The sequence below is a fragment of the Ailuropoda melanoleuca genome, chromosome 11 (assembly GCF_002007445.2).
Source record: "Ailuropoda melanoleuca isolate Jingjing chromosome 11, ASM200744v2, whole genome shotgun sequence".
NCBI lineage: Eukaryota > Metazoa > Chordata > Mammalia > Carnivora > Ursidae > Ailuropoda > Ailuropoda melanoleuca.
Window position 1 is genome coordinate 30,595,756 of NC_048228.1, and position 26,800 is coordinate 30,622,555.

Below are 26,800 nucleotides of genomic sequence, written 5' to 3' on the forward strand. Positions count from 1 at the left end.
CATTGCATCAAGAACTGGGGATGTACTGTATGGTGACTAATATAACAAAATAAATATTATTTTAAAAAAATAAATAAATTTTTAAAAAAATTCCTGTTCTTTGGAACTTGAAAATTAGCAATAAAATCATGGGCCAGATGTTTATGATATGCTATATGAATATATTAGTCTATATTCTGAAATATGCTTTAAAAAGATGAATCATAAAAAGGTAAATTAGATAAACTTATTTTAAGTGTAAGAGTAACCATCTTCAGAAACACACAAAAACACAATACACAAAATTGCACCAATTTTCTCTGTAATAGATACTAACACCTAATTATTCCATTTCACTACCTCCCTGCCTCCACAAATCGAGAAACAAAACACAATAGTTACTATACTTAAAAAAAAAACGAAAACACTGACCTCAGAGGGTAACTCTTCTAAAGTCTTAACCCAAACTATCTGAGATGAGAAGTATCTTTCTTTTTATTAACAGCCTTAACACTGTAACATCGTAACTACAAAAGTACAGAGCAACAGTGGTCTGGGGCTAGGAGGGCACCTGCACATTCCTCCTAATCTCCTCCTGGGAAGAGAATCAGAGGGAAATACCAGTCAAACGGGCACATCTTAGCCAGATTTACTGCCCTCAGACAAGGCAACCTTATCATGACAAAACTGCTTTCACCACCAGCAAATGCTCCGTGACCTAGTTATTATTACTTAAGTATCTGAATTTAGTATCTCAGGCCTGTCTGCTCTGTAAAATCCTTCCAGGAAAACAAAGATCATTTAACAACATGGGTCATTGAATTTCTAGGTCACTTAACAGATGCTGAAAACACACAGGTAATAATAATTAAATCAATTAATAAGATAGTTTACCAAACATGTAACTTAATTTGAGTTACCAGATTTACTGGAGAAACTGTCTTTCCTATATTGTGCTCCAGCTTTCCCAAATAATACCGTCTTTTAAATTAAAGTTCCAGCTCAACTTCCAGGAATCTGCTCTTATTCTGTCCATCACATTACCAATCCAGCAGCATGATTCCTCCCCTTCAAGGCAAGCTTAAAGTTATTAGATTCACAGATACATATTTCTGTAGATTTCTTATTTTCAGTCTTGTTTCCCCAATTAGACTAAAGGCAAGTTCTTTCTCTTTTCCCTAATACATAACTTAAATACAGAGTACCACACAGCACACTATACTTCAGAAAGATTCATCTAATTCTGTGAAATCACTGAATGATTTCAAAGTCACATTAGTTAATTATTAAATATTTTACATTGGCAAGAAACTACAGACACAAGACAAGTAAGTCTTTGTACCAAAGGAGGAAGGCCAAAAAAAGAACACAATCTTTCATATTAAAAGGCAGAGTAAGATGGATAATATAAGAAACATACCAATTTCTCTGGAGGCTCAGAAGAGGGAAAATCATGTAAGGATGGAAGAATGAGGAGGGGTTTCACTTGGGAGACGATCTCTGAGATGAGCCCTAAATGAAAAGTAGAAATTCCACCTGTAGACAAGAAGGTATAGGAAACAAAATTAACAAAAGACAGTATAGGAGATGTTCAAGTGACAGTGAATTTTCCAGATTTGTTGAAACAAAGTATCACCAGTGAACGAGTGAAATAATAGCAGCAAAATTTATAGAGATTTATTTAAAGTCTTTACATTCTAGGATAACAAAGTCATACCTAATTTGACAGATTTGTTATGTAACCATTGAAAAAAATTTTAAAGGAAATTCTATAACTTCCCTTTGGAAATCTATTCTGCCAATGGGGTTTGGATGAACTAAAATAAGAAGAAGAAACCAGAAGGTCAATGAGGAAGTTATGAGGGACACACCATTTAAGCAACAGTGAAGAATACCATTTCACACTATCTAGAATGACTATAATGAAAGGAAAAAAGAAAAATAGCAAGTATTGGTGAAAAGTGGAGAAACTTGAGGCTTCATACACTGTTGGTAGAAATGTAAAATGGTGCAGCCATTGTGTCAGTTTGGCAGTTCCTCAAAAATTAAACACAGAGCTCCCACAACTTAGCAATTCCAAAGGTATATACACAAGAGAATTAAAAATATATGTTCCACACAAAAACTTGTATGGGAATGCTTATGGTACCATTATTCGTAATAGCCCAACAGTGGAAACAACCTAAATATCCATCACTTGAAAAGTGATACAGAAACTGTGGTATACCCATACAATAGATTATTATTTGGCAATAAAAAGGAATGAAGCAGGGGTGCCTGACTGGCTCAGTCAGTGGAGTGTGTGACTCTTGGTCTCTGGGTTGTGAGTTTGAGCCCCATGTTGGGTGTAGAGATTACTTAAAAATAAAATCTTTAAAAAAAAAAAAAAAAGACCTGGGGATGCCTGGCTGGCTCAGTGGGTTAAGCGTCTGCCTTCAGCTCAGGTCATGCACCCAGGGTCCTGGAATCAAGTCCTGCATTGGCCTCCCTGCTCAGCAGGGAGTCTGCTTCTCCCTCTCCCTCTGCCTGCTGCTCTGCCTATTTTTGCTCTCTGTCTCTCTGTCAAGTAAACAGAAAAAAAATCCTTAAAAAAAAAAAAAGGAATGAAGCACTGATACATGCTACAGCACAGAAGAACCTTGACAATGTTATGCTAAGTGAAAGAAGCCAAGCACAAAAGGTCATACATGTATGTATATTTGTATGTACGTATGATTCCATTTAAATGAAATGTCTAGGATAGGCAAATCCATAGAGACAAAAAGTAGATTAGTGGTTGTCAGAGAACAGGCAGGGGGAAATCAGAAAGTATAGGTTTCTTTTTGGGGTGACAGAAATATCCTGGAATTAGTATTAGTGACGGTTGCATAATATTGTGAATATATTCAACAACCATTAAATTGTACACTTACAAATGGTTAAAATGGTGAATTTTATGTTAACTGAATTTTATCTCAATAAGAAAAAGAAATAGTGAAGAAATGAACTACGGTAATGGTCAGGTGAATAGAAACAAAATGGGTGAAAAGTTAAAGAATTACAATCCACATGTCTTTGCAACTACTATATTTTATCAGAGGTAAAATCTCATCAATTTTAAGATGCACCGTAATATTATATACCACTAAGAAAGAAAAATACTACCAATTAAACAATGATACCCCATTTACAGTAAGAAGCAATGATATCAGAAATTTTACCTTGTAAAAAAAAGTGCTTTAGAATCAAGGAAATGTATAGTTAGATGCAGGAAATAAAGAAAACATGTAGTTTAGAAACAGAAAGATCAAGTTAATGCAGAAACACAATGAATTCAGTTTGGACCATCATAGGTCCCAAATAAGCTGTTTGGATATTCATGCTGAGATTAATAAGTATTATTTTAAAATTATTCATATATAGGGGTGGCTGGGTGGCTCAACCATTAAGCATCTGTCTTCAGCTCAGGTCATGATCCCAGGGTCCTGGGATGGAGCCCCACATCGGGCTTCCTGTTCAGCAGGAAGCCTGCTTCTCCCTCTCCCACTCCCCTTGCTTGTGTTCCCTCTCTCACTGTCTTTCTCTGTCAAATAAATAAATAAAATCTTTAAAAAATTAAAAAATAATAAATAAATAAAAATAATAAAATTAGTCATATATAGAAATGTAATGGGAGAGAAATTACACTTTTAGTTGTATATAACACTGGGAATTTCAAAAACTACAAGCAATGGTCAGAAAAGGTAAAGTTAATCTCTCAGGATGACCTTTGTTTTTGTTTTTGTTTTTTTAACATTGGAAGCAGCCCTCACATCCAAAAGCCCAGGAATTTACCATTCTAAAATCTCTTTTCCAGCTTCCTCTCAAAACATTTTTTAGCAGGTTCTTTTGATATTTACAAAAAATAAAAGCAATCTCTATCTTCAAAGAAACTCATCAAAGTGCAACACAAAAACAAAGGCAGAAAGAAGGCTAATAAAGTGCATTAATGGCTACTGTGTATCTGAGGTAAATATTAAATTTAATCAGCATTTATTAAACATGGAGAATTTTTCAGTCTCTGAACTATACCCTGCAGGATTTGAAATGTAAGTAAAATACAATCTCTACAATTAAGGAAGCTGGAGGTGAGAGAGAGGTGTCAAAAAACAAAGAACACAAAGACAGAATAACTTTTGCTTCATTTGGCTATCTATGTGTGAACAGTACAAGACGTGTAAACATGAGTGTTGTATGGATTCAAAGAGGAAAACATTGTACCCAAAAACGAGAACTGGAAAAGGCATGATAGGTACCTGGAAGTGGACTTTAAGAATATATTAAAGGTTAAGGACCTCTGGCTGGCTTAGCTGGTAGAACATGCAACTCTTGATCTCAGAGCTGTAAGTTCGAGCCCCACTTGGATGTAAAGCTTACTCTGAAAACTTTTTTAAATCCTTAAAAAAAAAGAAGAAGAAGAAGAATATATTAGAGCTCTACAGGCAGAGATGCAGCAGTAGGGTTCTTTTTTTAAGATTTATTTATTTAGGGGCGCCTGGGTGGCACAGCGGTTAAGCGTCTGCCTTCAGCTCAGGGCATGATCCCGGCGTTGTGGGATCGAGCCCCACATCAGGCTCCTCCGCTAGGAGCCTGCTTCTTCCTCTCCCACTCCCCCTGCTTGTGTTCCCTCTCTCGCTGGCTGTCTCTATCTCTGTCAAATAAATAAATAAAATCTTTAAAAAAAAAAAAAGATTTATTTATTTATTTGAGGGGGGTGGGGAGAGGGAGGGATGTAGGGGAGGGGCAAAGGGAGAAGGAGAGAGAGTCCCAAGCAGACTCCATGTTCAATAGTCATAAGACTACTAAATGGACTTGAAAAAAAGTATGGAAGACACCAGAGAAACCCTGGCTGCAAAGATAAAAGACCTAAAAACTAGTCAGGCTGAAGTGAAAAATGCTATAACTGAGACACAAAACCAACTGGATGTAAGCACAATAAGGACCGAAGAAGCAGAGGACAGAACAGGTGATATTAAAGATAAAATTATGGAAAATAATGAGCTTGAAAATAAGAGGGAAAGGAAATTATTAGATCACGAAGGCAGTCTAAGGGAACTCAGCAATTCCATAAAGAGAAATAATATCCATATCATAGGAGTCCCAGAGGAAGAAGAGCAGGAAAAAGGGTCAGGTTTATTTGAACAAATTATAGCTGAGGGGCTCCTGGGTGGCACAGTCGTTAAGCGTCTGCCTTCGGCTCAGGGCGTGTTCCTGGCATTCAGGGATCGAGCCCCATGTCAGGCTCCTCCGCTAGGAGCCTGCTTCTTCCTCACCCACTCCCCCTGCTTGTGTTTCCTCTCTCACTGGCTGTCTCTCTCTCTGTGTCAAATAAATAAATAAAATCTTTAAAAAAAATTATAGCTGAGAATTTCCCTAATCTAGGGAAAGAAATAGGTATTTAAGTCCAAGAGGTTCAGAGAACTCCCACAAAATCAACAAAAACTAGGTCAACACCACGACATATCATAGCGAAACTTGCAAAATACAAAGATAAAGAGAGAATTCTGAAAGCAGCTAGAGACAAAAGATCCTTACCCTACAAAGATAGACCCATAAGGTTAGCAGCAGACCTGTCCACAGAGACCTCGCAGGCCAGAAAGGATGGCATGATATATTCAAGGTGCTAAATGGGAAAAATATGCAGCCAAGAATACTTTATCCAGCAAGGCTGTCACTCAGAACAGAAGGAGAGATAGTTTCCAAGACAAACAAAAGCTAAAGGAATCTATGAACACTAAATCAGCTCTGCAAGAAATATTAAAGGGAAACCTTTAAGCAGGAAAGAGACACCAAAAGTAACAAAAACTAGAAAGGAAAAGAAGCAATCTACAGGAACAGCGACTTTATAGGTAATACAGTGGCACTAAATTCATATCTTTCAGTAAGTACTCTGAATGTAAATGGACGAAATGCCCCAACCAAAAGACACAGGGTATCAGAATGGATAAAAAAACAAGACTCATTGACATGTTGCTTACAAAAGACTCATTTTAGACCCAAAGACACCTCCAGATTGAAAGTGAGGGGGTAGAGAACCATTTATCATGCTAATGGACATCAAAAGAAAGGTGGAAGAAGTGAGCCTGGGTGGCTTAGTCAGTCAAGCATCTGCCATCAGCTCAAGTCATGATCTCAGGGTTCTAGGATAGAGCTCCACTCAGCAGGGAGTCTGCTTCTTCCTCCGCCCCTCCCCCTGCTCATGCTCTCACTCTCTCTCAAATAAATAAGTAAAATCTTAAAAACAAAACTAAGAAAGTTGGAGTAGCCACACTTACATTAGATAAACTAGATTTTAAACCAAAGACTGTAATAGAGATAAAGGAGGACACTATATCAGAATAAAGGAGTCTATACAACTAGAAGATCTAACAATTATACACACACACACACACACATACCCCTAACTGGGGAGTAGCCAAATCTATAAATCAATTAATAACAAAATAAGAGAAACTCACTGATGATAATACAATAATAGTAGGGGACTTTAACACCCTACTCACAGCAATGGACAGATCATCTAAGCAGAAGACCAACAAGGAAACAAGGGCTTTATTTTTTTTTTAAGATTTTATTTCTTTATTTTAGAGAGAGAGTGATAGCAAAAGAGAGAAAGAGAGAGCACTAGCAGGGGGGAGAGGGAGAAGCAGGCTCCCTGCCAAGCAAGGAGCCCAAGGTGGGGCTCCATCCTAGGACTCTGGGATCATGACCTGTGCTGAAGGCAGACACTTAATCAACTGAGCCACCCAGAAGCCCTGGAAACACGGGCTTTAAATGACTCACTGGACTAGATGGACTTAACAGATCTATTCAGAGCATTTCATCCAAAGCAGCAGAATACACATTCTTCTCGAGTGTACATGGAACATTCTCCAGAATAGATCAACATACTGGGTCACAAATCAGACCTCAACCAGTTCAAAAAGACTGAGATCATACCATGCACATTTTCTGACTCCAACACTATGAAACTTGAAACCAAACACAAGAAAAAATTTGGAAAGAGCACAAATACATGGATGAAAAAGAACATCCTACTAAAGGATGACTGGGCCAACCAGAAAATTAAAAAAAAAAAAAGAATTAAAAAATACATGGAAGCAAATGAAAATGAAAACATGACCGTTCAAAACCTTAGGGACACGGCAAAGGAGGTCCTAAGGGAAGTATATAGCAATACAGGCCTTCCTCAAGAAGCAAGAAAAGTCTTAAGTACACAAGCTAACCTTACACCTAAAGGAGCTGGAAAGTACACACGTGTACAACAGAATACATTAAAAGAATGTTTGTGTAACCACTGATTAATCATAAGCAAAAAAAAATAATAATAATAAAGCAAAAAAGGAAAATGGATGATAATGAAAACAGACCAATGTGGATGAATCTCACAAATTGGAGTTGAGAGAAAAAAAGAAAAGACAAAAGAACATATATACTATGATTACTTCATCGTTTCAATAAGTAAAACTAAACCATACTGTACAGCGAACGATAAATCATAAAGAAACGCAAGGAAATGATTAGAAGGCTTGTGAAGGAGAAGGCTGGGTACAGGAAGGATTCTGGGGCAGTAGAAATGTCCTTTGCTTTATATGTTAACTCATCTATGTAAATTAAATGAACTTTTCTCTACTATTTTATATTTTGCAATAAAAGGGAAAAAAAGCAAACATCTTCAAATAAGCCTTGGGAGCAGTGGCAGTTGGCAGGTGAAATACGATACCATGAATCACATGAGAAGGGGGCAGAGCCACATATGAAAGCAAGAAACAGGAAAGTGATTGGAGAACAAAGGGCAGAAATGCAATTTATTCAAAGACAGATGATTCCAGGACACAGAGCACCCTGGACAGACGCGAAGAGCTTCTTTAATCAGAAAGAAACTTCCAAGGCTAGTTCGCCGAAGAAAAATGGGCACCAAGGGCAAAGTAAGCAAATATACTGTTTCCTTATTTGATTCTTGGTTTTTTTGTCTCTTTATAAATTTACTAAAACAAACTTCCTTCAGGATTACTCTCAGAAAGCAGCAATTTAAAGCTAAGCTAAAGGATTTGAGTGAACTCATGCTAGGAATTTAAGGAAATTACCGTGGATTTGCCAAAATACTTACTACAAGAGTGTTCAATTAAATATTACTTATAAAGGCCAAAAAAAGAGAGATTTGAGTACCTACGCTACAACAAAACAGAATTTGCATCTGTTAGAAATAAAGTTAGAGAAGAATACAGAAAATATTTATAGTATATTAATCAGTAGAAAAAGTAGATTACAAAGTATTACATACAAAAGATCCCAAATAGGTATACTGAAAAAATTTACATCAAAGTCATAAAATGAGTGATAAAATTACAGGTGGATTTTCTTTTATTCTTATTTGTATTTTGAAACTTCCCATAATTAATATATATTGCATCTGCAATAAAACTAACGATATTTTAAAATGTAATTCAAAATTGCATAACTATCAAAAATTATGTATTCGTGTGTCAAAGACTGGGAAAAGCATACCAAAAGCAAAAATAGTAGCATTAGAATAGAGGATTATAGGTTTGTTTCTTTCCACTTTCCTTCAATGTTACTTATATTTAAAATGTTAAATATAATTTTAATTAATTCTAGTATATATAATTATCTGTTAATTATATAATTAATCTCCCTCTCTCCCTCTTTCTCAGGTTATTAAATGCAAAGCAGCCATTGCCTGGGAAACAGGCAAGCCCCTTTGCATAGAAGAGGTTGAGGTAGCCCCCCCCAAGGCTCATGAAGTTCGCGTTCAGGTAAGTGGGGACTTTCCCTAGACGGTACAGACGAGGCACTAAGCGCAGACTTGGCTTCTTCAGGTCAAGCCTGCGTGGCATGACTGAGAGTACCTGGAGTTTTACCTATGGGCAGAACTACATTTGGAGGTACAGATTAAAACGGGCATTATCCCAGCAGGGGTAAATTACTAATTATCAGTTGTTACTGATAACAGGCTTAACATTTATTTGAACTATCTTTATATTAATCATTAGCTCTAAGAATTAGACCAAGGAATTCACTTCAGGTGAGAATTAGTTAGATTTTCTTTTTGTTTTCCAGTTGCCAGTTATTGGAAAGTGTTATTAAAAGGAAGATAAAAAATGTGGTTCAAAACAAGGGAGAGGAGAGGCCTGAAGTGCTGCTGGGGGCAGTACAAGAGTCCCAGGGGCCCAGAGCAGGGAGAAGTGCAGGTGAGCAGGGAAAGGAGACTGCACTGAGGAGACAGAGATCACAGATCGAAGGTCGGGAGAACTTCTGCTGTTTCCCCACAGCTGGCCTGGCTTACATTTCTCCTCAGGGCCACTACAGGACAGGTTTATACATGAGAATGAATAGGATATCCTCATGAGCAGAATCTTGAAGAACAAGGGCTATGTTAGTAACTAAGACAATCCTTTATCTGATATATCTTTGAATTATAAAAATTGTATTATTTCTATTTCATTTTATATAATTTCAACAAAATTTGCACAAGCCCTAGAAACCTGTGTTCCCTCCATTCCCTCTTCCTAGAAGATTCTGTTCAACTTTTCCCTATTACCTTTGATTGCTCCCCTCCTTTAGACACTAACTGCCAATTCCATCTCTTTGTATGATTTCCCAGTGGCAATGAAAGTTAGAAAACAAAGGTTTAGAAGAAAAGAATATATGTTGATATTTTTAATTGTTCTTTTTTTTCCCAAAATGTAATTCTTTTATTGAGCTCCAGGAATGATGTAAAGTTTCAAGGTGACATTGGGCCTAAAACTACCCTCCTAACAACCCCAATGATATGACAGAAACAGGCCTCAACTCTGTGATTGCCTTGTAGATTATCGCCACTGCCCTGTGCCATACTGATGCCCATCCCATCAGTCCTAAATTTAAAGAGGCCCTTCTCCCAGTGATCCTTGGCCATGAGGGTGCAGGAATTGTGGAAAGTGTTGGTCCAGGAGTGACCAACTTCAAACCAGGTATGTTCTTTCCTGATTCCAATTAAATGGAAACATCAGGAAATTTCAAGGACTGATAAGAGTCCTGGCTTTGCATGCTATAATTGATCTCTGTTTATATAGGGGAACCATCTGTTCCAAAGACAAACTAAGTAAGATATACAATCTATCACAGTCTAACAAAGGGACAGAATATGTGAAATCAGAACTAATAAAATCTGGGAAACGTGGTCACTTGATTTACCCATAGCATTGAGAAACTGCGCTGTGAAGTGAAGGCACAAAGTGGGGCACGAGTGAAAATCTGTAACAACCTCTTCTAAATAAAACAAAAATAATTTAATATCATAAGGAATTCAAAGAATGAGGACTTATAGTTAGCTTAAGTGAGAAATATTATGTATGTCAATGTTAGCTTATGTGTCTTTTTGAAACTCTGTAACATAAAAATAATATGTAAATGAAGCATGGCAATGGCCGTAATCATTTGCTTCACATTTTATCACATATTCACCAAATACTGGAGTATGGGCTATGTAACACTCATGTAGAAGGACCCATATCATTCTTTCCTCCTTTAACGAGGATGCTCCAAACCTAGATCCGTCCCAAACAAGATCAGAGAAACAAACCGCTCCCTTAAGTTTTGCATCCATCAATGAGTCTGGCCAATGTAGTCCTAGCTCTGCCACTTACTGGATGTGTGACCTCCACCGGTGAAGTCACTTGTCTTGACACAGCTCAGATTTCCGTTTTCTAAAGTGGGGAGAAAAGGTACCCATCTCAAAGGATTGTCTGGGAATTAAATGAGATAGTATGGGCAAGCAGTTAGAAGGGTGCCTAGCACATACTAAATGGTCATCAGAGGATAGAAGCCATTATTAAATTGAAATTGAGTAAAAGGCAGAAAAATACAGCATGTGAGAGTGAACTAAATGGTGACGCACGGCAATGACATAAAGTTTAATCTCCGCATCCAGCACATTGTTGTCCACCTCTCCTATTTTATAAGGATATTCTGTTCCACACCGGATGTTTAGAAATGTAAAAAAATAATAATAATAGTAATAGTCATGATGCAGACAGTTGCAATGACAGCAGAGCCTCAGACAGGACTCTGTAGCTAGTGGTATCAATGCAGATTTGTTGCTTGACTGCCCAGCAGCCAAAAAAAGGAAAAAGTTAAGAAGACAGTATATGCAATAATTGGGGGAATCAGCTATCTTGTAAAGCAACAAAATACTATAGCCATCTATACTTTCTGCTGAATATAAAATGTGTATGATAAAGAATAGTGTTTTCTACTGATTAATCTGGTAGAAACTTTTTACAAGTTATATTTTAGGCACCATCCAACACATGGCCTTTCTTTCCAGGTGACAAAGTAATTCCACTCTACATGCCTCAATGTAGAAAATGCAAGTTCTGTCTGAGTCCACTCACAAATTTCTGTAAAAAACTCAGGTAAGCTCTGTACACTGGTTAGACTATAAATTGGTATAAATATTTGGGGAAGTACATTGGCAATACCTGGTTGAAGTTTCTACCCACCAATTCTAGTCCTAGGTGTATACAAGAAACCGTTGCAAAATTACCCAAAGAAACATATGCTAAAATGTTCACTGCAACATTGTTTATAACAGCAATTAAAAACAGCCCAATGTCCACCAATAAGAGAATGGATTAACAAACTGCTATATAGTAACACAATGGAAAACTATGCAACAATGAAAAGGATTAAACTTGATCTATATACAACAACATAAAATAATCTCACATACATAATGTTAAGGGAATGAAGCAAGTTGTTAACAAATATATTTAGTAAGATATCATATACAAAATAGTACAATATACAGGGGCACCTGGGTGCTCAGTCCATTAAGCCTCTGACTCCTGATTTCAGCTCAGCTCCTGATCTCAGGATGGTGAGATTGAGCCCCGCATCAGGCTCTGCCCTCAGTGGGGAATCTGCTTCTCTCCTTCTCCCTCTCCCCACTCGCACTGCTCTCTCTCTCTCTCTCAAATAAGCAAATAAATCTTTACAAAAAATACTATCTACAGGATAGTTTATGGTCACATCTGTATGTAGTAAAGGTATAAATACATCACTGGAATGATAAATGCCAAACTCAAAATAGTAGCTACTTCTATAGGAAATGAGAGAGGAATGAAATGAGGTGCAGTAATTTATTCCAAGGCCCCAGATAAAAGTTAGATTTTGAACGTAGACAGTCTGATTCCAGAGTCCAAAACCTTTATCACCTTATGCTTTAATGAGACTACATACCAAAAAAATCTATTTGTCCTTAATGCCAAATGAAGCTAGTTATTTCAGAAGCTAAACTGTATTACTCTTACATCTAATACTGTGCCTCAATTTCCTCATCTATAAAATGGGAATAATAATAATGCTTACTTCACAGGATTGTTTTAGATATTTAAAGAATCAATACACCCGTTTGCAAACTTTTAACAAAATAATAGATTTTGGCAATGACCATCAATTCTAACATCACAAAAAGAGAGAGAATAAGGAATTATGTGTCTCCAGATGAAGATACACAACACCACCTTTGAAATATTCCTACAAAAATATAAAACCTAAATTAAATCAACCAGTTAGATTGAAAATAAGTTTAGAGGAAATACAGGGATGGAAAAATGTATTAAACCCAATTACAGGAATGCAATCAGAAAAATTCAAATGAGGAAAACTGTACAGGACAAATGACTGTTTCTTCAACAAACAAACTGCAAAGGGAAAAAACAATTAATTCTATCAATTAAAAGAGAGTTAACACAGATATCAATGAAATGCAATATGTCAACCTAAAAGAATATGTACTAAAATATTTACAAACAAAAATAGTAATGTGTGAGGTTTACTTCCATGGGAGTGGGTAGGTGCTGGGGGAGGGTCGGTGCTGAAGATGGGTTGGGGGGTAACAGATGCCAGAAGATCGCCCTTGAGATGGTAACTGTTGAAGCTGGGATATGGTTGCATGAACATTCAATATGCCAGTCTTTCTCCTTTTATATACAGTTGAGTTCTCCATAATAAATTTTTTTAAGAATTAATACATATAAAACCCTAAGAGAATTTCTGGCACATAAAAAGTATTCAATAAAAAGTTTATCATTATTATCTTTAGACTACTTCTGATTATGTATTTAGGTGAAAAGCCTCAAGTCATTTTCTCAATTTTCCTATGTCATAAAATCGTCATAACAAAAATATAACGCCTAACATTTTTTTTCAGGAGTGTAATCACTGGCCTATTTATTTTCTCTGTTCTGTATCTTTTTTTTTCTTCTAGTCTAGTCAAAAATCCTCTTGTTGATCAAGAACTAATGGAAGACAAAACCAGCAGGTTTACCTGCAAAGGAAAACCAATTTACCATTTCATGGGGACCAGTACCTTCACTCAGTACACCGTGGTGTCAGATATAAATCTTGTCAAAATCGATGATGATGCAAATTTAGAGAGAGTTTGCCTGTTTGGATGCGGGTTTTCAACTGGCTATGGAGCTGCAATCAACACTGCCAAGGTAAAAGTGCCTCATCACCAGGTTGCATAAAATAGAATTTTATTAAGAAACGGTGATAAAGCAGCTAGTTATTCTTCGAGCCCTAGCTCTGTCATTTATTACCTCTGTGGCGTTAGGCAAGTTATTTAATCTCTCTACTCCTACTCTCTGCAATAACATCTCCTACAAATAGTAAGGGGATAATTAAATCATATTACACATGTAGGACATCTGGCCCAGCAGCTGGCATATAGTTGGCACCCGGTTCATGTTCATTTCTTTTCCTATACTAATATGTTAGATTACAGACCACCCCTGCCTTAAACACAGCATGCTTAAATATGCCCCCTAAATATTAATGCTCACCCTGGCACAGCAGACCCAGTCAAGAGGCAACAGAAACTACAGAAACCCCACCCATCTCCATACAGTCACCTCTGCTTTCTCACTGATCCTGCAGATTTTTCTGTCCCTCCAACTGGTAATTCATCTCTGCTTCTCATCCTGTCCCTTTGTGGCTCCAAGGGAGTGTGTCTCAGGTGGCAGCCCTGACGGTGGCAAGATGCATCCCTGAAAGCCCATGTTAGAATCTAGAAGCTTTCACAAACTATTCAATGAGAACCGGACAGATGTCATTATCACTTGGATGCCTCAAACAACCCCCTTATTTAAACCTCTTTCTCATCAGTCTTCGTCCCTTGAGTTCAAACTACAAAATGCAACCAGAGTGGTCTTTCTAAACAACAAATGTGAAGATTCCATTCCCCTTCCATTACTCCACTTTTCTGTCAGGGAGCTAGTGATTCTCCCTAATTCTCCATTCAGAGGCTCTTTGTTCCCCAAGGCCCGATCCTCAGTATCCCGGCTCCAATCACTGCAGCCCCTGGGTTTTCCATACCTGGCTCCCACCAACACTGCCTGAAAGCTCCCCCACCTCTTCTGGGTGACTCCATTTTTTTTTTTACTTATCAGAAACCTTCCAGCCTCTTAGGCATGCATTGGGTGTCCCTCCCAGTTTCCCCCAAAGTATCTGTGTTTATCTCTGTCTTCCTTCTTATCACACTCTGGAGAAATTTTCCATTTATTTCTCCTTCCTATTAGACTATTCGCTCCTTGAGGGCAAGGACTCTCTCCTGTTCATTGCGATATCTTCAGAGCCTAACCCTGTACCTGACACACAGTAGGAACTGGATAATTTTTCACTGAATGAATGAATGAAGCCAGGCTCTTAAGCAAGCCTTAAAACAACTTGATAAGGCTTGATCCTCAGCTTTAAAATCCAAGTACTCCTTTTTATCAGGTCACCTGGAGTTGTTCAAGTGTCAAGGAAATACACTCAGCCTAACGAAAATAAAAAGTTGATCTAATAGTCAGAATATCAAGATAAGACTTTTCACTGAGAACAAGTCAAGCAGACAGGAATGCTACTTTTGGCTATCAGTATATTAAAAATTAAAAATTGTATGGGAAGTCAGACTACAATCTGAAGGCTCCTAGAGGAAGCGTATCATTAACTGAGTAGAGTTAAAAGCAGATGTAACCTTGGCAGTCAAGGCGTATTCTCCTCTAGATAGCACTGGAAGAATCACTGCTCTTTGGGCCACCTCCCCTTTCCTGAACTCCATGCAGACTATCACCTTCTCCTACTCTAGTCTTTCCTCAGGGATATTAACACTAGACATTCAGCTACAGTTTTCTTTAAAATCCAATCAAAGTTGAAGTAAACTTCTAGGTCCTGTTCTTCTCACTGTTGAGGAACACTTAAACTCCTTCATAGGATGCTTAGGGAAGAGAAGAGAAATGAATCTGATAGGAACAAGAGAAGAAGTATCAGTAATTCCAGCCAAAAGGCAAGAGCTTAAATGAAGTTTAATCTATTTCTGGGAAAAAAAGTAATGAAACAACTTTGTGTAACTACTGGGAGACCTGCATCCAGCATCACCAGGACTCCTAATTCTTTTTAATCTGTCATATCCTTTACTGCCAAATTAATCACATTTCACAGAGATCTTTGGAAGCATGAAAATGTACCATAACAGTGTTGTCTACAAATAGATAATCATCCACTATGTATAGTTCTATTTTCAAATGGGCAGAGGGGTATTTTATAGTGACCTTCCCCCACTACTGCAATCAAAGGCACTTTTAGACACAGCCATCCAGTTGTTTTAATACAATTAATACAGTGTATTCCAATTACACTGCTGTGAGCTGTGTACAACTACTGTGTACAACATTGCCTCAATGAGAAAAATGCCTTTCTCCTCTCAATGACTCAGGCAAACTCTTGAACACAGTCTCTAGAGAAATATATTTGGAACTATACTGAAAACATGCCACAATATTAAATAGTACATTGTGTATATAGAACAATATTCTGAATATTTGTAAAAAGTGGTTTATTTCACCCTGAGTAGCAAAAGTCAGTGTATACATGCCTAATACCATGCATAAATTTAAGTAAGAGATGCACGTTCTCTCTATTCCTTAACAGTTTTGTTTCCAATTTAGAATGTATCAGTACTTCCCTTGGGCAGATTTCTCTTTCCCTTTTGTTTACGCTTTAATTCTAACAGTTTCCCATCATCATTAGAAAATATTACTTAAGCATCTCTCTGTGTAGAATTTTTTTACCATTATACCGCTCTACAGAATAACACATTCCAGTTACAGCAACTTTCCTTATCATCTTGTATATTCAGTTTTTATTTAATTCAATGCAACAAACATTTATTAAAGACCAACATAGAGAAGACTCTTAATAGCAATGTGGAAGATAATATGCCTTCAAAGAACTTACAGTCTTTTGAAGAAACACACAAATACAAAATCAATCAACCAAGGTAGATTATAAATACAACACAGAAAAAGCAAAAAGGTGGGCACTAATTCCTGATTGAAGAATTAAGAGAAGTTTCAAGGGGAGAGTGTCACTTAAGTTAGCCCTAGAAGTATAGGTCACATTTTAATTAGAGGAAATAAGGTGAGAAGTGCATCAGGCTGAGGAAACAGCAAAACTGAGGATGAGGAAAGGGACTCACGAGTGTGCTGTGGCTGCAGCAACGGGACTACCACAGAGCTGGAAGTCATCAGGTCAGCTCCAAAAACCCTTCAATTTGATGCAAAGAAATCTGGATTTCAGGGGCAGCTCGGTGGCTCAGTCGCTAAGCGTCTGCCTTCGGCTCAGGGTATGATCCTGGCGTTCTGGGATCAAGCCCCATGTCAGGCTCCTCTGCTGGGAGCCTGCTTCTTCCTCTCCCACTCCCCCTGCTTGTGTTCCCTCTCTCACTGGCTGCCTTTCTGTTAAATAAATAAATAAAATCTTTAAAAAAAATTTGGATTTCATTCCATTTAAATTGATGATTTGGGAGGTCAGTTAATTCACATTTAGAGAAACATCAGTACTCATTCAAAACCAACACTAATACAACCAAATAAGGCCTATTAAAAATATAAATTAATTGTGATCTATGGAAAAAGGAAAATAAACCCTTTAAAATGTGTGGGTTTTAAAATTTTGTTCTGATAACAGTAAAGGGAAGAGGAAAACAAGCAGATCATTTTCACTTGGGTTTGTTTCTTATGAGCTGACAATTCTAATGACATTCAAATGATCCCCCATATTTAGCCAGTGATCCATCCATTTTCATATTGGCGGATTTCCCCCATTGGCTATATCATTTAGTTTTATGACAGGCACTCTTTTTTTTTATTATTATTATATTATGTTAGTCACCATACAGTACATCCCCGGATTCCGATGCAAAGTTCGATGCTTCATTAGTTGCGTATAACACCCAGTGCACCATGCAATACGTGCCCTCCTTACTACCCATCACCAGTCTATCCCATTCCCCCACCCCCTCCCCTCTGAAGTCTTCAGTTTGTTTCTCATAGTCCATAGTCTCTCATGTTTCATTCCCCCTTCTGATTACCCCCCTTTTCTTTATCCCTTTCTTCCCCTACCGATCCTCCTAGTTCTTATGTTCCATAGATGAGAGAAATCATATGATAATTGTCTTTCTTTGCTTGACTTATTTCACTTAGCATTATCTGCTCCAGTGCCGTCCATGTTGCAGCAAATGTTGAGAGTTCGTTCTTTCTGATAGCTGAGTAATATTCCATTGTATATATGGACCACAGCTTCTTAATCCAGTCATCTGTTGAAGGGCATCTCGGCTCCTTCCATGATTTGGCTATTGTGGACAATGCAGCTATGAACATTGGGGTGCATATGGCCCTTCTCTTTACTACGTCTGTATCTTTGGGGTAAACACCCAGTAGTGCAATGGCTGGGTCATAGGGTAGTTCAATTTTTAACTTTTTAAGGGACCTCCACACTGTTTTCCAGAGTGGCTGTACCAACTTGCATTCCCACCAACAATGTAGGAGGGATCCCCTTTCTCCACATCCTCTCCAACAATTGTTGTTTCTTGCCTTGTATGACAGGCAGTCTTTTATTTTTATGTTCCTGCCTCCACCTCACTCTATTCCTTTAAAAGAAAAAAAAAAGTTAATTTATAATTTTCTTGCCTGCAGGTCACCCCTGGTTCTACTTGTGCTGTCTTTGGCCTAGGAGCTGTTGGTCTTTCCGCCATAATGGGCTGTAAAGTAGCAGGAGCTTCCAGAATCATGGCTATTGACATCAACAGTGAGAAGTTTACAAAGGCCAAAGCCCTTGGAGCCACTGACTGCCTCAATCCTAGAAATCTAGATAAACCCATCCAGGAGGTCATCATTGAAATGACCAATGGAGGTGTGGATTTTGCCTTTGACTGTGCAGGTGGACCTGAAACCATGGTATGTATATTTTTTATAACAATATATAATAAATTATATTTATTAACATTAATAAACATTGGCAATATGTTTATATTGGTATAGTTATTTTATATTTAATATTAACATACTTAAATATATATTTATACAGACAATATTTATTAATATTAGATTGTATGCATTATTGTTAATATTTAATAAATATTAATATTTGCTTAGTGGGTTATTAATATTTCTGTATATCCTTCCACATGAAATTCAGCCAAAAGAGAAAACTTAGAAATGAAAATTAAAAGAATTGTGCCTATGAGAAATGAGAAAGAAAAACAGAAAAGGCAGATTTAGAGGAGGGAAGAAGACAGGTTGACGCATGTCATCCCTAACAGCTAGAGGTATTCCACTCCCACTTAAAAGCAGAAAGGTGAGAGGTCAGCAAACTACAAACAATCCAGTTCTGTCCATCAGCTCTAAATAAATGGGCTGCAAAATTAGGTCCACATAATAAATCTGAAATTTTCAATATATTCAATATATTAAACACACACACACTGCAAAATTAAAAAGTAGATCTTTTTTCCTAAACACTACAATTCTATATCATTCAGATTTCTTCTCTCAGGACAAGCCACATAACTTGCAGGGCCTTCTAAGCACAGGGCCCTGAGTGACTGCACAGCTGGAGACCCACAAAGCCAGCCCTGTTTATTCTACTCTAGAAAGTGGGGTAAAGAGCCAACCACACAGACAACACATGGAAAAGTTAGCTTGCCAAACTGCCCAGCCTCACTCTCCAGAGAATGGTCACTTGATGCCTATCTGCTCAAAGACACTAAGTAGAGTTTTGTTTTGTTTTATGAGATGATCAAACAATTTATCAACTAATTATCTGCCCATGGATTCTTATTTCATGAGTGAGACCTGTGGAGTAACTGTGACATTACGCCCTTTTATTTACGACTTCACTCAACGTGGCTCCCAAAACCCTCCTCTACGGAGGTTATAAAAAAATAGAATTCTGTACTTCAACCTCCCAGCAGCAGGTACAGTTTTTCCCCTTGGTTCTTACCCAACTGATGCATTCTCCAGAAGAGAATGGAGTTGGGGGGAGGGGGAATTGCTGAAAGCATCAGCCTCCTTCCCTGGGTCTCTCCTCTCAGAATGGTTCATTGGAATAATGTAACAGCTTAAAGGATGATCTGGCAGGTAATAAGCACTCAGTAAATGTTAGCTATTACTGCAAATTCATGCACTCAGGGCTCCTTACCCTGCACTGCTCCCCTATGTTCAATGCTTCAGACCCTGCTTTTTAAATTATCCTTGGCATCTGCAACTAACAATGTGCTGCATCCATTCCTCCACTTTCCACAGCTCAAATTTTTTTCAAACATTGAAATTCAGCCTATTGACCTTATTTTTCCAGTACAGAGATTCTCAACACTGGCTACACTTTAGAAATGCTCAGGGAGTTGTTACTATCATTGTTTAATACCAATGAATGGACCATATCCCAGGATATTCTCATGAGTCTAGGGTCCAGGTACCAATTTTTTTTACAAGTAACTCAAGTTGAGAACCACTTGATCTAAAACTTGGCAGGTTCTATTATTATTTAAATTATGCAACAGAATTATACCAGCTAATCCAAATAAAAATAGATGGATTTATTAAATCTCAAAAAGATCAGCTACCTACCCATCCACCAACTTTACATAACTAAGGAAAGCTAAACTTCTCAGGTGTAAAGGAAATTCTAGTAATGTGTGTGAACTTGAGTTCAATGACCACTAATTCTCTAAAGCAGCCTAAAGAATCCAACAGAACAATCAGAAAGTTAAAATAACTGACAATATTATAAAGTTTTGAGAAATAAAAGTAATTCTCATCGAAAGTTATCAGAAGATTTTAAATAAAACCCTGTACTTGCATATAATACCCATTTTTAGCTAAGTAATCATTAAGGAGATGAATTCCTTGCTTGAAGCAAAATTCCAGAAATGTAGAAAAGGCAAATGGGGGCACCCGAGTAGCTTAGTCAGCTGGGCATCAAGACTCTTGATATCAGCTTGGGTCATGATCTTGGGGTCATGGGATTGAGCCCCCAGTTGGGCTCTGCACTCAGCAAGCAGTCTGCTCGGGATTCTCTCTCCCTCTGACTCTCCCCCTTCCCCAAGCATGCATGTGTACTTGCTCTCGTGCTCTCTCTCTCTCGCTCTCTAGCTCTCTCAAATAGATGGATAAATCTTTAAAAAAAAAAAAAAAGGTAAACAGGAAAAACATTTTAAAACTAAAATAGAAAATAGGAGCCAATGTAAATAGCTACCTTCAGGTAACAAGTAAAGTCTATGAATTTTCCCCTCTCCATGGATCTCTCTATACAGCATAAACAAAAATATTTCCTCCATATAAAAAGTGCATATGTATAAGAGTTGCTATTTAGAAATGTTATGAATTCTCAAAACAATAAATAAACATTTATTCAAATAAAATTTCAAAACACATTCTAAAAGTTCTAGGTCACTGCATCTACCATAGCTAGTAAGACAGACAAGGAAAAGGGGGAGAATTTACTATACTTCAAATTGCTTCTTTTAGGGGTTCCTGGGTGGCTCAGTCGGTTAAGCGTCTGCCTTTGGCTCAGGTCATGATCTCAGGGTCCTGGGACTGAGCCCCACATCAGGCTCTTGCTCAGTGGGGAGCCTGCCCCCTCTCCCTCTGCTGCTCCCCCTGCTTGTGCTCTCACGTGCACCCTCTTGCTCTCTCTCAAATAAATAAATAAAATCTTTTCTTAAAAATTGCTTCTTTTATACAGTGATTGGTGATGAAAAAAGCTGTACTTCCTATTGAGACTTTTGTAAAAGTAAAAATTGCCCCAACAAGTCAGAATTAAGTTGAGCACTGACTATGGCAAAGGATATAAAACAAAGTTACACTTTTCTTCTTTAAGATTAGTCTCAAAAGATTTAAATGTTCATCTATTTACCATACAACTTCTTGTGGAATGGCCATCCACAAGTGTGTCTCTTTCTCAAATTTCTTTACATTTTCAATCCTTGGCACTTTTGTATTAACCCCAAAGTTGCAGTAGGTTAACATAAGAAGGTTTTCTCTCTCATGGGAAGATCAATGCAAGTCCCCCAGGCCACTGCCTTCCATGCAGGGACTCAGCTATCAAGGCTCAATCAAGTCCACGTTTTCGGGTTCACAATCTCCACATGAGGTCATCTGGTTGTTACAGCAGGAGAATGGACAGCTGGCAGGTGGCACAAGAGCTTTTCTGTTTTGTCTACGAAATAACACACATCACTTCTGCCCACAGCGCATGGCCCCAAAGTCGTCCCGTCACTCTACCTAACTATGAGAGTGAAATAATGTAGGGAAGCAGGGGCGCCTGGGTGGCTCAGTTGTTAAGCGTCTGCCTTCGGCTCAGGGCCTGATTCCACGGTCCTAGGATTCGAACCCTGCATCGGGCTCCCTGCTCTGCTGGGAGCCTGCTTCTTCCTCTCCCACTCCCGCTGCTTATGTTCCCTCTCTCACTGGCTGTCTCTCTCTCTGTCAAATAAATAAATAAAACCTTTAAAAAAAATAATGTAGGGAAGCAGATGAAATGTTTTATGAGCAGCAACCAGTGTCAGATTCTGCTTAACTGTTTGCTCTCTGTTTTTAAATAGCATTTTTTATTTATCCTACATTGAGATATACTAAGTTTACAGTGTATACCTCATTTCCTAGGTTCTAGTAAATATTCATCCTCTCTTCATGACTTCAAGGATTGTGTTTTTATGTCTCTGAAATTGCAAATGCTTTAGTACATACCCAAGGCAGATCACCAAAAACTTGATTAGAATTTATAATACATATCTTCTAGAGTTATTTCCTAACTTCACAAGTTTTTTTCTTGATATGCAATGATATACATTCCAGGTCCAGCAGAACTATGACATTAAACAGAAGAAAATAATAGGTTCTTTTTCTTTTCAGTATCTTTTTTTGATGAATTTCAAATTTTTAGTGAATGTTCTATCTGAAACCGAACAGTGGAGCTTCAAGTATCAATCAACAATACCATACCTCCTTAGCTTGGATAATCTTATGTGCACAGTTGTATGAAATTTCCCTAAACCATTGTACATACCTACACTAGAGATCGTGTTCTACTTTTTCTACTTACTCAGCTAACCCTTTTTGTTTGACCTTCCAGAGAGCAGCCCTGGACAGTACAATAGTCGGTTGGGGATCATGTACTTTCATTGGAGTAGACTCTGAAATGAGAGGACTGATGGTATCTCCAGTGGAGCTAATAATGGGCCGTACCATAAACGGAACATGCTTTGGTGGTCAGTTTTTTTTCTCCTTTAATTTTCTCCATAGTGGTACGCAAATTCTTATAATGAAGATTATTGAATGGAGAGGAAAACTGTTGTTTAAATACTGAGTGCCTAATAACACATCTAGAGACTGCATAAAAGTTATCCTATGAATTATTTGAAAGTAAACAGTTTGTATATATGGATAACCACAAACTGAAATTCAATTTGCATTAAAATGAACCAACACAGAGGAACAAAAGGTTAACTCTGACCAAACAGAGACAATTTCTTATCTAGAAACAGGAACTAATTTTAACATTCCTTATTAAGAAAAACTTTTAAATAAATAAAAGTGTAGAAAATTAAACATCGGAGGGATAATCTATTTGAAGCAACCCAAATCTGACCTGGTAATTTCATTCACTCAACAAACTGATTAAACTACCTCCTATCAAATACTATGTCTTCACTTGGCATTTTGGTCAAATTACAGGTTGGAAAAGCATCGATTCTATGCCAAAGCTGGTTACTGACTACAAGAATAAGAAATTTGATCTGGATATATTGGTGACTCATACCCTGCCTTTTGACAAAATCAATGAGGCATTTGACCTAATGAACCAAGGCAAAAGGTAAATTAACAAACAGAGGAATAAGTGGTTTGAAAAACCTTTATGAGGACTATTTTAAGATGTTAAGAACTAACCAGTTTTTCTTTTCTGACATTTTCCACATCATCACACATACTAGATGTGCTTAAAAGATTAAATAGTGGCCTCTGGAAAAAAGAAAAGCTTCCTACTCTATTTCCTTAACATACACTGCCATACACTATTCCAACATAGAGCGGTGATACAAACAGATACATATTTTCCCTTTCACAATTGTTAACTCAGTTGGGGCTGCTCCCTAGAAAGAAAGGTTTCCACAGCATAATGTCAGGTCACTCTGGTGCAGTATAGCCCTGGGTCTCGCATCATTATGTCCTGCAATTAACAAAGAAGGCCCACTCCAGGCCCTTCATGATCAGAACCAGGTGAAAACCATGGTTATGTGAGCAGTGAGTGGCTCATTTAAAGAAACTTAAAGGATGCCCCAACTCTCTCTTGCTTTGTCCCAGGTCTCCTATGAGATACATTCTGATCCACAGTTTTAGCTATACTGTGCTTCTCTAGCACAGAGCCCGAGGACTAATTTATAGAAATGTCCCAACTGGGGGATCTGTAGCAACTGGGGAGCAGGAGACACTAGGATCAATGATTTTGGTTAAAATGATCAAGCATAGCTTGGTCAATAGAAGCAAAGGGAAAAACACCAGGAACAGTTTCACAGGGGACATGCAGGACCAAAAAAGCAACGAAAAGAGAAGATATCACAAAATGGGGAGTGGGAGGGAATGTAAAGTTAAATGACATGAATTTGAAGCAGAAAATAAATGTTGCAAAAGAAGAAAATAGGTCCATGATGTGAGGACCCAGGCTACTTCCTGGGAAAGAAATCTGAGAAATTATTTCTACTGACGTGAACTCTCTAATTTGCAAACACAATAGCTGCAACGTATCAAAAAGTTCAATAAAAAAGAAAAAAGAAACATTATTAAGCTACACAAAATAACTTAGTGTATAAGCTCTGTAATATCTTGCACAATCTCAATATCCCCATAACGAGTAGCCCTTATTTTGGGAGTTAGGTTGGAGTCTGGGGCCTTAGACCCTAAAACTCATATCTCCTCCACCACCACCCCTTTTCCCCTAGAGTTCTGTTATCGAATATACCCACAAGGAATGCTAAGTGGCAGCCAAATGGAAAATGGTGAATTACTTTATTAATAGCTGGGCAAGTCTCCCATACTCTAAAAGTAGGCCTGATAATCAGTGGAAGAATGGAAGGCTGAGGGCTAGACACCAGAATGAGGCCTCCTACTTCCCCTCTGGCTCACTGGGAAAACCACATTACTGCTCGCACCGATGGAAAGATGACAATGGAGAAGGCAGAGGATGGGACTTAGCATATGGGTATAGAAGCAAGGAAGTATAGAGGGAATGCGACACCCAGTTGCTCTTCTAAGGTGCAGTGACCCCGACTCACGGTGAGGAAAGGACACAGAGGTTCTGCCTCCACAGGTAGACAGATGTAGTTCCAGTCCCTGGGTGAAGAAAACATCATGCACGGCAACCTGCTAATGCCAGGGATTCCACAGCTCCCGCCATAAGGTGGAACATAAGGAAGTGTCTGTCCTTGAGGCTTACCCCCTTCTTTGCTTCTACGTGTTCAAAGAATTATGAGGAGTAAGAATACTTAGGTTCTCAGAAAGCATCATCCCAACACACGAAGCAGGGACTATTCCAAGATGAAAACCCCACTACAACCTTAGCATGCTCTACTCTATAAAACCTTGGGCAGCACAGGCCTCACCCAGGGTGACATGAGGTCCCCAACTTTTCCCAGCTTACTAGCGCCATGCACAAAGTATGATTAATTCCATGAATGACAAGATAAAGAAATTAGGGATAATGCACTAATTTCTCTTGTCAGATGTCTATAAAGAAAGAGTAAACCAGGGGCGCCTGGGTGGCAGAGCGGTTGAGCGTCTGCCTTCGGCTCAGGGTGTATAAAACCTTGGGCAGCACAGGCCTCACCCAGGGTGACATGAGGTCCCCAACTTTTCCCAGCTTACTAGCGCCATGCACAAAGTATGATTAATTCCATGAATGACAAGATAAAGAAATTAGGGATAATGCACTAATTTCTCTTGTCAGATGTCTATAAAGAAAGAGTAAACCAAATGCTGAAAGAAAAATACAAAAATTATTTGTGGGTTTTGGTTAAATTTACCATAAAAATTATGCTGACTATCATCTTATTATTAACAGCATTCGAATAGTCCTGACCTTTTGAAGACGCCAGAAACAAACTGGGATATTACCTGAACCTGAACCTGTCTGGTTAATTTACAACCTGTAATAATGAATCAAGGACTGCCATGAATTTAAACAACTACTTATAGTTATCATCTCAACATCAAATAGTTATAAAAATCACAGCCTTTGTATCCATAAAATGCATTAATATTTCCTGTTTAGTAATTATGATAACTGATGGTTTCACGAATAGAATTATATGATGAGACTTGTTTAAAACTATTTCTGGAGAGGTGGGAGTGGGGAATGAAGAGTAATAAGTAAAGCTAGATTGGTTTTATGTTTATAATTTTTTAGGTTGGGTGATAAATATATAGGGTTTCATTACACTGTTCTCCACTTCTGTTTATGCTTAAAATTTTCCATAGTAAAATAATTTTTACTAGAAAAATTACTATTATATATGTGTACATAAGATACTATATCTTTAAAATATGTCATATATATAATATGCTATTACATAGTTTCCAGGTTTCAATAAGCTACAAGCTAATCTTCTTTAATAAGCTGCTAAATAATTTCCTTTTTGACATCTGGTATTTTCTTTTCTCTTAGCCCTTCTTTACCACTGTGAACTATAATCACAAGGAGTGGGATATCAGAAGCTATATAAATGAGTATATATAAACAATGAAGATGTTTTAAAAGAAAAAACACATCTATACTCTCAAATGTCCATCTTTACTAATTGCCCTTTTCACCTTTGATAATCATGACAACATGTAATGTTTAGAGCTTTAGAGTGTAACAACCTGTAATTAGCACTAAGTACTTTTTATAGTCAATTAAAAGTGACAAAGAGCAAAGTACCTATTATAAAGTAACACAGTAAGTAAAAAGTTACAAGATATAACAGACAACAAGATTTATATAGGCTTTAGTGGGAAAGGAGGGGGAAAAGTTAAAAATAAAAAAGATTTATATGAAAAGCAAAATGAGTGGTTTCAAACAATTATCCTCCTAATTGCTACAATAGACAGTTTAAGGATAAGAGATTGTAATGTGGATCAGATTAACAAACACTAGCTCTCAGCTTAGCATAATTCCTGAAAGCCCCTAGTTTTATTTTTCAATGTGTACCACATGCTGAACTCTGAGAGAAGCTAAGCCTCTCAGAAGCTCTGGCAGAGGAGGGCGAGTATATCTCAAAGTAGAAACTTACATTCTGGGGCGCCTGGGTGGCATAGCGGTTAAGCGTCTGCCTTCAGCTCAGGGTGTGATCCTGACATTATGGGATCGAGCCCTACATCAGGCTCCTCTGATATGAGCCTGCGTCTTCCTCTCCCACTCCCCCTGCCTGTGTTCCCTCTCT

The 26,800-nt window shown here is 37.8% G+C and overlaps 2 protein-coding genes across 2 annotated transcripts in view; one reads left to right on the plus strand and one right to left on the minus strand.

Moving 5' to 3' along the window:
• The window catches only part of C11H4orf17 (chromosome 11 C4orf17 homolog), a 292,825-nt gene that overhangs the window by 250,784 nt on the left and 15,241 nt on the right, over positions 1 to 26,800 (minus strand). Inside the window, exon 2 of the mRNA XM_034671476.1 lies at positions 1,400 to 1,515. The gene's annotated coding sequence lies outside the window, so the exon portion shown is untranslated. The remainder of the gene's footprint in view (positions 1 to 1,399; positions 1,516 to 26,800) is intronic.
• ADH4 (alcohol dehydrogenase 4 (class II), pi polypeptide) lies at positions 7,784 to 26,770 on the plus strand. Its single transcript, XM_002921201.4, has 9 exons — positions 7,784 to 7,925; positions 8,673 to 8,774; positions 9,830 to 9,971; positions 11,327 to 11,414; positions 13,271 to 13,502; positions 18,021 to 18,281; positions 22,459 to 22,594; positions 23,061 to 23,199; positions 25,441 to 26,770. The coding sequence occupies exons 1-9, from the start codon at positions 7,908 to 7,910 to the stop codon at positions 25,463 to 25,465; spliced, it is 1,143 nt and encodes a 380-aa protein (XP_002921247.1). The 5' UTR covers positions 7,784 to 7,907; the 3' UTR covers positions 25,466 to 26,770.